Source organism: Caloenas nicobarica, chromosome 3 (genome assembly GCF_036013445.1).
Source record: "Caloenas nicobarica isolate bCalNic1 chromosome 3, bCalNic1.hap1, whole genome shotgun sequence".
Classification (NCBI taxonomy): Eukaryota; Metazoa; Chordata; class Aves; order Columbiformes; family Columbidae; genus Caloenas; species Caloenas nicobarica.
In genome coordinates this window covers 21835653-21849850 of record NC_088247.1, presented here as the reverse complement: position 1 = coordinate 21849850, position 14198 = coordinate 21835653, and the positions used below count along the sequence as shown (strand labels likewise).

The 14198-nt window shown below is 38.1% G+C and overlaps 1 protein-coding gene across 4 annotated transcripts in view; it reads left to right on the top strand.

Annotated features, from left to right (window-relative positions):
* ERICH1 (glutamate rich 1) overlaps positions 1 to 14198 on the top strand; it is a 92131-nt gene that overhangs the window by 12064 nt on the left and 65869 nt on the right. For all 4 annotated transcript variants that reach the window (XR_010605996.1, XR_010605997.1, XM_065632265.1 and 1 more), the window contains exon 2: positions 1576 to 1770. Coding sequence is in view for 2 of the 4 variants with exons in the window: in XM_065632265.1 (XP_065488337.1) it covers positions 1576 to 1770 (195 nt within the window). In the remaining 2 variants the exon portion in view is untranslated. The remainder of the gene's footprint in view (positions 1 to 1575; positions 1771 to 14198) is intronic.

The window sequence follows — 14198 nt, the reverse complement described above, 5'->3', positions numbered from 1 at the left end:
CAGCTGTGAGACTCTTAACTTAGCAGAGTGCCGCTTTGGAGCGTGTAAAGCTGCTGAGTATGGCAGGATAGATATTCCTCAGAGCCTCATTTCCTTGTTCATTGATACACAGGACAAACTTGTTCAAAAAGTTTTGGACCGCAGGCAGACTTTTTTTCAGGCTAGAATATTCATAGGATTCCAAATAGTTCAGACTAAATCGGTCAGGTTTTTTCAGCTGCTTTCTGTTGATACCACCTTCTCCATTCTCCTGAGGAAGGGTACTGCTGGAAACATTGCTTCCTTCGGCCGTCAGAAGGTTTGCGATGCATCTGGTTGTGAACAAGGACCTTGGTCATACGTAGATGTCACCACTGCTTGTTTCTGTTCTTTTGTGGTTATTGGGAGTTGCCAGGCCTCTGAAGAGAGGGCTTTGCAGTGCTGAGGTGCACTGACATGGGTGTGAAAGCTTTGCAGGCAATGACGACCCCCCCGCTCTGCATCCAGCTGCCTGTGCCTGCTGAAAACTCCAACCTGTAAGACACATGACTAGAAGATAAAGTTTGTCTCTCAAGGACTGATGGTTCAAAGATTTCTCAGTTTGGTGTCTTTTTTCTTTTAAGTTGTAGAAGGAAAGTTATTTATTGAAGAGTTATGTGATGATAGTACGTTTTTCTGTTAAGTTGCAAAAGGAGCCATTCATTTTATAATAAGTCCTTTCCTCTTGATAGAATTATTTTGTTAAGAATCTGCACCAAATTGCTTGTGTAGTGTCCATACACTGTATGTTAAATTTAAAGTTGGAACTTGAGTAACACGTTTTTCTCCAAATGTGTCTTTTTTCACTCCTCCCCCACCCCGCAATATCTGCTTGACCATGTAGGATTCGTGAAACCAGGGATGTTGTTTTGCAGTAGATAAATCTCTTAGTATTACTTTAGATAATATGTAATTTCAAGTGATTGAAATATGCATGCATATAAAGATGATAGTTCTGTTGATGAGTAGATTATTTGCATATATTTCTTTAATCAAATGATGCTTGCATTTGAGTAACTCGTAGCAGATTGCTGGTGAGAAAGGGGCCCATAAGAGGAAGAGGCGTGTAAGAATACTGCTAATTCTGTAGAAATAATTGGGTTACCATGTGTTTCTGCTGCTGTCTACTTTTAGTTTTTCTGTGTGATTAAATAGTTGTAGCTTACTGATTTTAATGAGTGATTCAATTGCAATGCTTCTGTGCCAGAAGAGAGACCTGCATTTTGAGCAGCCTTAGAACACTTGTGTAGGAAGATACTTGTTTTAAAAGAAATTTTAAAAATTAATGTTTATTTAGTGTGTAAATGTACTGTACTAATTTATTGCCAGAATGTAGTTGAATAGAGGACTTTATATGTGAACTTGCTAGTGAACTCTGGGATTTTAAAGCTTTTTTTCTGATTCAGGTTTAGGACTTTAATATATTTTCAGCTTAACCTGTGAGAGGTAGGGGTTACTGAAGACAGACTTGTATGGAATATGATTGAAACTATCTTGTGTTAATTGTTTAAAACACCGTATTTCTTTCTGTTTAAAAAAAGTTTTCTTATCCCACAGTGTTCATAGGGAAAGTACTGAAACGACTCTACCCTGAAACTTCATCATCTTCTCTTGCACACACTTCGACTAGAGAAGAGGAGGCGGATCTCAGAAATCTGGGCTCAAAATCCAAAGAAAAGGATTTGGATAATGTTCAGACTTCATCAACAGAGGCTAGCACATCAACTGGTACACTCTGCAAATCATTTAAAGGTGAGACTGCATAGCCCTTTTTCTGATAATATGCTTTTAACTATAGTTACTTTACTTGAGAACAGTATGTTATCTACTTTTTTTTAATCTGTTGATACCAACAGACGAATTTGAATACAAGGGCTAGTGGTACTTAATACCTAGAGCACCTTAGGTCCATGCAGAAGTTCTCTGTTTATATATCTGGTTCCTAATTATGGTGTTCTTCAGGTTAATGAAACAAAAGCTTTTGATCCAGAATCCTAATATGGCTAAAAAATAAAGCTCATGGGTAAGGGAACACGGAGTAAAAAGAACAGTTCCGTAGTTAGGATTTTCACCGCAAAGCAGCAAGGCTGTTCCTGAAACTAACAGCAAACTAACCAAGCATATTTTCTGTTGGAGGCAAGCAAATGCTGTGGTAGTACAAAGAAGGTTCTGCCTTGATTGGTGTTCTACAAATGTGTACTTTAAAAAAAAAAAAAAAGCTTTGAAGAGGATTGCAGTGATAAACTCATAGGAAAAACAGAAATCAGTTACTCATCTGTGAAACCAACAGCCTAACCATTCTTCTCTGGTTTTGATTTTATTTAAATTTAAGAAGCTCTTGCATGAATAGTCATTTACATGTTGTGATTTTTATGGCATTGGACACTGAAGGTATGAGTTTAGTGACAGGTTATAAGATTTGGAGCAATAAACTGTGTGGTATTGGAAAAGGAAAAAACATAAAAGCATTGATTGAAATTTTTGATCGTATACTGTTTTAAGTATCTTCTTTCTTGTAGGCCATTTAAGTAGCAGTAGTCGAAGATGGACAATAGAAATGGAGAGATGATGGTTTTTTGTGTGCTAATATGCACTCCTTGCTAGAAAGTGATTATTTCAGTCCTGCGAAATCTACTGAAAAATTCAATTGTGTCAATAAAAATTGAGGATTTCTTCAAAAAGAAGCTGACTTAAAATCTAAGTATTTTCTAGCATTAACAGCTTTTACTGTAGAATTTATCCAATGTTCTACTTGCCTTTAACAGTTATTTTGAAATTGTGAAAATACCATTACTGATATGCACAGCCTAACTCCATCTAGATTCTTCTTTTTATTGGAATGCAGTTTGCAGTATTGCCTTAAATGTCTGCATCTTGAAGCGTAATAGGGACTTATGCCCATAAAATGTAAAGATCCTACTTTTTATATCCTGTAAATATTTGCATTTATTTGCAAAATTATTTGCATTTGAGATAAGTGGAAGTCGAGATGCCTAAGAGTATAAGAGATCAGGACCCATGTTAATGACTGGTTCTTATCTAATTTGGGAAGCTTTAATAATTTAGTATCAGAAAGGATCGTCCCACAAAGCTCCCCACATAGTTCTGGAACTAAAGCTTACAGTAAGACTCAGAATAACTGGCGGTTAAAGAAAAATTCAGAGGGACACTGTCCTTTGACGACAGAGTGAAGTTCTGAATGGTATTTGCATTTTCTTTGGGGAGGTGGTAGTTCTGTTAGGGGGTGGAGAAAACATGGAGATGCTACACTTCTTCTAAACCACAAAGGAGGGTAGTCACATATTATATCTTGAAATGGGAGGTGGGGGGAGCGAAGCAGTGTGTTTTGTTTGTTTTCCCTAAAGTGAAAGAAAAACTCAGCAAGCCCAACCACCTGCTTGTGGCCAAAACTTCCATTGAGAGGCATACTAAGATGTACCTTCCCTTTGGATTCTAGTTGTCCTAAATCAGATTTTTTTTTTTCCCCTATTCTACCAATATACTCAAATAAATGCAACCAAAATAGGGGTTCCCTCACCCCCAGGACGATTAGATAAGATTTTCTAAACGTTTCTCTCCTTGAGGAGCTTGATTCCTCCATTGCATGAACTGTAGTTCTTAATTTCAGAAGATTTAAGAAAAGAGTTTTTTAGTGCTTCAACATAAAATTAAAAGATGGTCTAGATAACCAGCTTTATTACCTTAAACATTTTAAAATTACACATACATGTGATTAAACTTGAGCCTTCTTGGCTAAAGAGAGAGCAATGGAAAACCGAAAGCTCTTTCAAGTAAGAGGACTAATTTTTTTCCCTAAGCTTGTGAATATGTTTCCAAGTGCAGTATTATAAATGCTTAAAAACCTGCTGTGCTGCAAAAAAAAAAAGTGGCAAAAGACTGAGAAAGCATTTCTGAGTATGAATAGCTCACTTGGTTATGAGCTTTGACTAAATTTTGTTCCGAGGATTTGGTTTTTTTGGTGTTGACCCTTGTTAGGGCAAGATCTACTTGCAAGAAGCATTAATTTCATCGAGAATGTTTCTCTCGAGGTCTGTAGTTGTGTGATTTCTATTGTTGATACTTTAAAACCTCACTAATTACTTTTAGTAGTTTTATAGTATATTTTCAAAGTAGACATTCACACTTCTGAGTAGAGACTTGCTGATTGTAGAAGTGGCTTTTTTAATGGCCTCCTTAGTCTCAGACTTTTTCCTTGGTAAGAATTATAAAGGACTTGGGATTTACTGATCAATGTTTAATTTTTATAAGGAAAATGCTAAAATTTAAGAGTTGCTGAAGAAGGATAATTGTATGTGAGCGAAATGTATTCTGTATAGAGCATGCCATTCCACTTCTTGTGTTTTCCTTTTTTCTGAAAAAGGAAATTGAAATGCAGAGAGCCTAGGCAGAGTCTTGGGTCTTGTGGAGGACACTTGTTCGATCTCTTTTTTCTTTTTTTGTCTCCTTCATTCATTTAAGTAAGAGGTAATGAAGAAAAGTACGAAACTATTATTACTCCTAAGTTTTAGTTTTTTGTTTTATTTTTTAAAGGAAATCCCTATTATGCTATATAAATAGAAAAAATGCAATTTACTCCATAATAATTAAACAATGTCTACCAACTGTGCAATATCTCCTTGCTTTTTTCCATTGAAGTTATTAGTGCTGACAGTATGCTGTGTTTAAGAAATCATCACTGGGACACCTGGACTGTGTCCTTACTCATCCTAATCCTGTCTTCCTGCAGCCATTCTGTTATAGAAAACTTAAGTTTGTGACAGAAGTGCCTAGAAGACAAAACTTATTAATAAATATGCATGGACAGCCCTGGTTTTTAGTTGATGGAATTGATGAAGTGCATATGCATAAGAAATTAAGCTCTAGCAGTACCCAATGCAGTAAACAGCTTTGAGACTTGTTAAACAATTCAGCTTTGTTTTGGTTAATTACTCTGAAAAGCTGTCTGTTGTGAACAAGCTAAAGAGCAATGGTGATTATTATACAACAAAGTGTTATTACACACTCTTGTTTTTCTCTCAAGGGTTTAAAAATTATCTTATTACATACTGTATTATAGTGACATTATACTGTGAAAATGAGATAGATACATGCAGAAGTGAGTAGGGTATTTGCCTGAAGACACCAGCCTCTGGAGGTTATGGTAGAAATGGTGCCCAACCAGAATTACCAGCTGGTAGCTATATGCTGGGGCGGGGGGAATGTAGAGATCTGGGGTTTGGGAGAGGAGGAGAGAAAAAAAAAAATCAAACCCAAAACACAAACAAACAAACCTGCCTCTGTTCAGACTGAGTGGGCTGCATGTATAATATCTGTAACTTCTGTTGTGACAGAAACAGCTTCATAGTTTAGTCTCCAGTTCCCCTAGCAATGCTTTTTTTAATTTTTATTTTGCTAGTGGTTGGCAGATTCCTTCACTTTCCAGTGTTCTTATGTATATACATTCACTCATTCTTCTCTTCCACATCTTCATTTCAAACAGCTTGTCTATCATAGAGAATTCTGCTGGCCTCTGTGACAACTGAAAGCAATTTAACAAGTAACTCATCTAATAGTATGTAGTTGTTGCCTAATTGGAGTAGAATTGCCAGCTTTAGCTGTGAGTGTAAACAAGCTCTAAACCTAAATGTAGCCAGCTGCAGGAAAACTAATTACCTTGAGAAAGGAAATGGAAGAATGATTTGTGTAAGAATGTGGTAAGATGGACTTGTTTCAGCTAGAGAAGGGCTTATAGACAGCCCTGAGGTGAATCTAACCATAGCATAGTAATTATGTGTGATAATGTGCCCACTGTCCACCTTGTCCTCCTGTTTGAAATTATTTTTAATGTCTTGATGACAAACCAGGTTGTGTGAGATGCCTCTCCTGCTCCTGTGTACACTGGGGAGTTTATTACTTTAAGCTGCCGTTATCAAAATCATAGTTGTTCAGAGACAATTTTCATGTTTTCTGCTTTATCACGTGCTTACTTCCTACCAACTGTACCCTTTAACCATTATTTGAAAAGAGGAGATGCTTATCATGTCACTTGGTACTGAACTAAGTTCAGGGCAAATGATTCTCCCTAACTTTTTTTGTGCTTCTGTGGTTTGCAATATTTTTGTACACAAATGGGAATGGACTCTTACTGATGACTTCCAATTCTGGAATAAAAACAAAAAATGTGTGCTTTTTTAAAGGTTTTAAACTTTTTTTCCCTAAACTTTTACTTCTGTTCTGATGAGCACATCTGGTTTTCCTGGTTTAGTTTCAGGTAAGTCCCAGTAATACATAATCACTTAATCAGTGAGGGTAATTAACTAATTGTGAGTAATTAACTAATTGCAACTTAGACATGGCCTTTTAGATTCAGTGCTGTTGCATTTATTAAAAAAAAATATTGGTTGACAGGGATGTATTTGGCTTTTGAAAAGTGTGTTGAACAAATAAGGTCTGTTGCACTGGGAGAAATATAAATATATTCTTTGTACAGCTAGAATTCAAAGACATCTAATCAAAATATTGCTGAAGCTTTTAAGTTAAACAAACAACACGTAGCTGTATGGTTTGTTTCATCATTACCTTGTATGTTCAACTTTCAGAAAACAAAAAATAGCTTGTACCACTTTTTAAATTGGCTGTCTTGTAATTTTAAAACTGCCCAGCTGCCCGTAGTCAGATTCTGCTATGCAAAGTGTTCTGTTTCTTTGTTTCCTTGATCAAGGCTTTTTCCCTGCTTCACTCTCACTTTGTATTGTGCTTTGTTTTCATTACTTTTTCCAATGGAATGTAGATGTTTTAAAGATTCATAGGTTAAAAAATCTTCCTCAGATGATGAGTGAGAACAAGAGGAAGAAGGATTTCTACTTCCTTAATCTGTTTTTTCTCTGTGACAAAGAATGTCTGCCACTTCTGTCGTAATGAAACTGAGGCTGTGTTATAATGGTAAGTCCTGTCTCCAATAAAATGGGCTATTACGCAGCCTTTCTAGGTGTCTGAAAACCAAAAATGTAAGAGTTAGTATACATGTGGGAGGTGGGTGGTGAGGGAAATAAATTTGACCTCTCTTATTCCTTGTTTTTCATGAATTTCCTGTCTCAACTTTGGACCTTTTAAAATGGGTATGTCTTTATTGACCTCAGTTTCCTGCTGAAGTTTTTGGTTTCCATGAGGCTGAAGGAAAGGATAACAATGAAGTACTTCTGAGGTTTTTTTCAAGTTGTTTTCTTCTTCTAATGCTCTAGTCCTCTGAGCATCAAACCTCATCTCCTCCCTCTTGTCTCCTCCCTCTTCCCTGAAAACAGAAATAAGGTCTGTAAATTCTGAGTTTGACCATGTTGCTTTCATTGATAACTCCACTGGAAATATTAATAGTAAACAGAATGGTTTAAAAATGTGTTTTAAACTAAACTTAGATGGTGATGTAATTTTTACTAGCCACACACACAAAAATGCTTGTAAGGAATGAGAAGCAAGAGAAAACAGTGCCTTGTTTTGGTTTTGTTTTCCTTTTTATAGATATATAATAGCCTAAGGCACAGATTAAAATGGGGGGGGGAAGCCCTTTGTATTAGTTTTTAGGTCATCTTGCACCTGTTCCAGCTCTTAAGAAAGAAATTGGATTCCTGCTGTTAATACAAATGAGAATATGATAAGGCCTAGTATGTTGTGGAAGACAATGTTAATTTTATACTGAAGCAGCTGCAGTCTACATTGAAATAAACACATAGCCATAAAAAGTGTAAGAAGCGCAAATGTGTTTGTGGAAATGAACTACTAGCCTTTAGAGTAAAATTGTGAGACTGTGGCTAAATGCTGTTGTATGTGAAAGAACTGACTAAGCCTGCAGAGCAGATAATGAGCCAGCTTTGAGAAATAATTCTGGGCAAAGAATTGCCACAAAAAAGCCCCACCCTATTCTAAAGCCCTCAAGATGGGGGCTTTGATTGCTCTTAATTGCAAATAAACCTTAGCAGCAGTTTTAGGAGTTGAAGAGCTCAGCACTGCTGGTTAACACCACTTTAGTTCCATGCTTCTCAGTTGGATGATGAATCTGAATAAGGAAATGTTAAGATAACCTGTAACAGGTGTTTGAACCTTACTAGAGTAGATTTTAATAAAATTGAAAGTTCATTTAAAAGACAAAACAATTTAGAAGCAGAATAAATAAAAACCAAAATAGACATCTTTTCCAAAGTGCAGAGGGCTTAACAAAAAGGTAATGAAGTTGGTAATATTTGTAAACTATTTGAGATATCTAATACAAGGTGAGTGCATGGATCATCATTCATTTGGATGGCGTTATTATTCCTCTTTCCATTCCCCCTCCATTCTAATCATACTTATGCTTGTACAGGAAGGCTGAAATGTAGCTTGTCAAATATTAAGTAGACCCTTCTTTCAAGAATTGTCACATGTGCTTAGCAGAAAAGGGTTGGGAATCCTTCCCACCGAACTCATGGGTACCATGAAATGACTGTATCTGGTTTCACTGAAAAGCCAGTTGTTATCTTAGTACATTTGAGAGGACTAACTGTAAGGCTGGCCAACAGCTACCTTGTCCTTGTCCATTCTGTTCAATTTGCATGTCTTCCACAGGGGAGAGAGCTGAGAGAGGAGCTGCCATAGGAGTTGGCTCCAGACCCTTCATCTGTGCTAAGCCGTAGGCAAGTGTCAGCTCCCCTTGCACTCTGAAGCTCCCACGAGGCTTGGTGGTCATGAGGACCAGGTAGAAGAGGTCACACACTAGTCTTATTTACCCACATGTGGAAAAGGTGGGATAAAAGAGAAACTAATTGTGCTCATCCATCTTGTTGGCTTTCCATCAGTGTGATAACTGGCATAAGTCATCACAGGCCAAGGAGCCATGGGCTGTGGGTAGAAAAAGGAATTTTCATTCAAAAATATATCTTAGAAGACCTAGGGTTTTTTTATCTAATCAAGTTTACTGAGTCAAAGTCATAAAAAGGAATGCTGAGGGAAGGCTCCCATAACTACTGAGTTCATTTACTTTACAGTGGTTTTCATTATTCGAGAAGAGAGAACAACCTCTGTAATCCAGACTTTCTCTTTTTAATGAAGTGTCAGGAGGGAAGTTGGAATGGACTGGCTTGAGTGACAACGTGCTTCCAGACACAGCTGGTGTACACCCTAAGAGTCAGGAGTGGTCCTCTGTAATATGGCTAAGCTTCTACAAAATTTAAAAAAAAAAAATCTGTGAATGCTATTTCTTGAACATCAAAAGATAGTGGACTTTTTCTGTTTAAAGATAACTGAATAAAGTAGTAGGAATTAAGGTCAGTCCAAAAAATTCAGTACTGCTGTCTACACTAGCTTGTAGTGACCAACAGTACTGTCAAAAAAAAAGGACTGGAATAAAATGAGTGTATTGTACTACTTTTTCCATTATGTTCTCCAACATTTTTCTGCTTGAGGATTTTCTGAGCCAGTGGACAACATGCATCTGTTTAATTATCTTCTTTTTTCTTTCATTAATTTGTTGTTTGAATCTGTGTAATTTTTAAATTCGGAGTAGAACTATACACTTCGAAGTTCTACCTGGCAAACAGAAATTTATCATTCAAAGCAGAATAGCAGACACCTTCAAAATTTTAAAGCTGAAGGGAACTCTGCAGAAGAAAATACTTTTTCAGTATTCTGTTATAGATATTGGTGCAAATAAAATACGTGATGGTAGCAAATAAGATGAGATAATTAGATGTCCAAAAGGCATTCAGAATTTTTTTTTTTTTTATTTAGAAAGAGATGAATAATCTTTGGAAGGAATATATCTTCAGCTGAAAACTGGCTTGAGTGACTCTCCTTGTTTATTCCAATAAAGTACAGATGAGTGGGATGGATTGGACACTAATATTTGCAGATGAAATAAATTTTTCTATTAAATTAGTAAGATTGGGCACTAGAGGTGTTAAAACAAGTAAAGGAATTAGACGGTAATGGTAAACTATATTAGCTCTCCATAAAGGGAGTTCCATAGTTTTGTGAGAGGCAAATTCCTACCTGCAGTAGTGAATTTGTACAGAAATAATTCATCGGCTACTCAAATCACCTAGCAAAGTAGCACAACATTTCCATTATTGTGCGATGGTTATCATTTCGGTAAGATGAATTACCGGTAGTGAATGACTGTTTTTTGCCAGATTGCTGTTATCGTGATTATTTTTTCTCTCTACCCAGTGTGACTTCTCTAGTGTTGAAGGGGAGAATCCTGCTGAAGTCTGAGGTCAGGCAGCAGGAATTATCCAGCACTTCAAGGAAAAGGATTGTACTTTCCAATTGCACAGAAAATTAGTTGGGCTAAAAGGCCTTTGTGGAAAGCACTCTAGTGTGTATGTTGACTTGAGACTGGAAAACAATCCTGTGAAAGTCAACCTGTGAGCAGAGGATGATTGTACATGATAGAAGACCTCATGTCCCTGAAGTTACTCTCACATACCTTACCATGACAGACTAAAGTAACTGTAGCTTGATGTTCAGGATCTTGGATATCATCTGAACACAAATCTGTATATGTTGGGAGGAGGGGAGGTATTTAGGATCACTGGACTTGTCATTCATCAGCACGTACATCATAAAACAACTTCATGTATTCACACTGATCAACTGGAAAAGTACTTTTTTTGCAGCACCACAGCTCAGGAGGACCCTCAAGGTGTGTATGTACTACAGTTACTCACTGATATAACCTTTGCTATGCTGCAGTTCGTGAAGGTTTTTTGAAGGAGATAAAACTCTTGCACCGGATTTGCATGTGCACTGTCTTGCTTGTCAGTGACAAAGTGATAGCGTCTATTATCGTGTAAAGAGAGGTTATGTATTTGTATTGGGGATTGTCATAGTTTTCACGTGATAAAAATGAGGAATAGCTAGAGCATGGTCATACTCTAGCTTACATAATAAGTAAAAACGTACTTTAATACAAACTTTTTAAAGGGGATAACAGACCTTCAAGCCTTATTTTTGTCCAGATCGTATCTGCTGTAACACCACACATTAAGTGCTTGCTGAGAATAATGACTTTGTGGAAGGTTTGACACTGAACTGATCAGACCTTGGATTTGATCCAGCATCAATCCCTCTCTGCTTTTGTGTAAAGACTTGTTTTTGGGGATGGACTCTTTTCTTCCCATAGGAGAAGTGAGAGCTGGGTGTTTCCAGGGGATAATTTTGTGTAAAAGGTCACAGTCTCAGTCAGATTGGGCTTTACCCAGCAGTTGTTTGGGGAAGGCTGCAGGAGGTTCTAGCTGACATCTGGACTTGGGTCCTCTGTTTGCTCCACAAGTCACAGAATCGAAGTGCTGCCCTGTGGGAGCACAGCAGTAGGTTACCAAGGCTTTCAGAGTTGCAGGGAAGCACTTCATGGGTAAGACAAAATTTCTGTGTGAGATTGCGAAACCGCACTGGGTGTGGGTGCCCGGGCGCTGGGGGCTGCAGGGGTGTCTGTGGGGAGAGGCCGGGGCTGCCCCGTGTTGGACACAGCCGGTTCCAGCGGCTCCAACCACCCACCGCAGGGCACGGCCGGGCCCCCCAGCCGAGGTGGTGGGGCCTCGGGGAGAATGTATTTAAGAAAGGAGACAACGCTCCAGAAAGAGGAGGGAACTAGAAAGACTGACAACCAGCAGTGCGGACACTGGCTCGGGGCAGGAGCTGCTCTGTGTTGAAGAACTGCAGCCCATGGAGAGCCCCCGCTGGCCTAGGGGAAGAGTGAGAAGGAAGGAGCAGCACAGAGAAACCATTATATGCTGACTGCGAACACCCACCACCACCCTGCTCTGCTCCTTGCCTCACTGGAGGGACTGAGAGTCACCTGCGGCAATAGTAAGGAGGGAAGAGAGTCTGGAGTGAACATGAGCCAGGCAGGAAAGGTGTTTTTCCTAAGTGTTATCATGTTTGTTTTTCTTTTAATTTTGTTTCTGTTTCCCAGTACTTGAGTCAGTAAATAAATACTTCAAGTAATTGGCAGTATATTAATTTTCCTGTTTTGCCCACAGCAGGAGCTGGTAGGTGATCTCCCTGCCTCTGACCCATGAGCTCTCGTTCCTCCTCTTCCCACGTTTTTCCCCACCCTCACCCAGCTGTGGGGGGAGCGAGCATGTGGGGGTGTCGGGCTGCCAGCCAGAGCCCCCCACCACAGGAATTAGAGGTGATTCAGTCTCTCCCCAGGGTTTAGTCACTCTTACCAGCAAGGAAAGGACCAAGATGATATGAGTGTGTGTTCTGGCCGTGTCCATATTTGAGGTCTGCCCCAGCAAGCTTTGTGTTCTGGAAGCCATGCTGGCGTTATTTACCCTCTTTCTGAGGTGCTGGTAGAGGATTCTGAAAAATAGCCTTAAACCAAAATACACTGTCTGCTTGAGATGGCAGCAGACTGGGCAGCTGGCAGTTCTACAGGGCTAACGTGAGATGGAAGCTTTACCTTCAGCTCCTTCTTAAAAGGTCTGATAGTTGTTTGTAGTAGGATGGCAAAAGATAACACAGCCAGTCAAGGCTGTAACCTTGGTAACAGCGTGGTTTAGGTGTGCTGCCCTGCTCCTGCGCAGGCTTGATTTACAGCAAAGGAGTTATTCGGGGGGGGGACGTTATGGAGAATAGCATGACTAGGGGACAATTCAATTTGAAATATTTATTCTGTATTCTTTCTTTGTTGTTAAGAGTAATGCTGGTTCTTTGTTTTGTAAACATACTTTAGTTTTGTGTTGTTCCCCCCCCAAAAACAAAACTTAAAAAATGGGATTAATGACTTTTTACTAGCAGAAATAAGAGCATTCTTGACTATCTCCAGTATCCGATTACTTTCGTTAGTCAAAACCCCCTTTTTATGTCACGCATTTATAAGTTTAGCCAATGTTTCCACTTTATAACCAATCAATATCTTCTTAGCCTAAGGAGACTATGCCCCAGGCTGGAAAAATCCAGACTTAATGCTTGAGACTGTGAGATTTGTTGGTACACCGAGATTATGCAGTTGCATGTATTATTTTTAATGATATGGTAACAGTTTGGTTTGACATAGTTGTACAGGATTAGCAAAGACTAATGCTTGATTTTTTTGGTTTGTAAACTACTTGAAGATGCATATGGGGTGAATAAATAAGTAATTTGGTGACTCCCATTTAAACAGACTTTAAAAAATTGTTTGAGTCATTGCTCATTTACATAGTAAAAGTTGATTCTCTTCTTCTTTGTAATGGATGTTACAGATAGTCCCACAAATTCTGTCGTGTGTAACTGTTTTGACCTGGGAAGTTAATATCCCAATGTATCTACTCCTTTTATGATTGAAGGGTTTGAGTTAGGACTGCTGCAAAGTGAGTTTTATGTTGCACGGTCATCTTTGTTTTACAAAAGGTAAATATAAAGAGGGGAAAAAAAGAGGAAACTTGAAATTGGTCAGAAGATAGTAACTCAATAAACATTTATACATTTAAAACTATTACCAATTAGCACTTCATGAATCAACCTGGGTAGGGAAAAAATAAATCAATGCAAGCACTGATTTGGTATCATCTTCATAGAAAGGATCTGTGGAAAAATTATTCCAAATTAATTTTTAGTGGATTTTTTTCCAAATCACATAATTGTTCTTCATCTTTCTGTATTACTTATTTCTTTTCCTTTATTATCCTTTAAAGTAAGCATCATCAATATTAATTTGAAATTTTCTGTCTCATTCAAGGAAAAAACAGTAACTTTTCTAACATGTTCTAAAACCAAAAGTATCACATCCTGGTGGCAAAAACAACTGTGATGTAGCTTTTCAAAAGTGCCTTAAATGTTCTGAAATGCACTTTATCATAGATACCTAAGATGATCAGTCATGCTGAACTCTTTGAAGTTTGCTGAGAAATGTCGGTGTAGAGTTAAATTACTTATTTGCATACAATGTGTATAGTTAAATTACATAATAGAAACATAGATCCCCCTACAAGATTTATTCCTGTCAGACACCACTGCATTTTAAATGTTTAGGTAATTGTCCAACCATAGCTGCAGCTTGGTAATAGTCTCAGAACACCTGGGATCTTCCAGCGAATTTGTGGTGTAAGGAGATTAATGGTGTTCCCCTGCCAAAGATGTTTGTAAATGCATATTATTTTAACAGTTCTGTCTATGTGTTTTAAAGGGGCAAATTGCCCCCAGGAAGGGAAGGCAAGTGCAGTGTC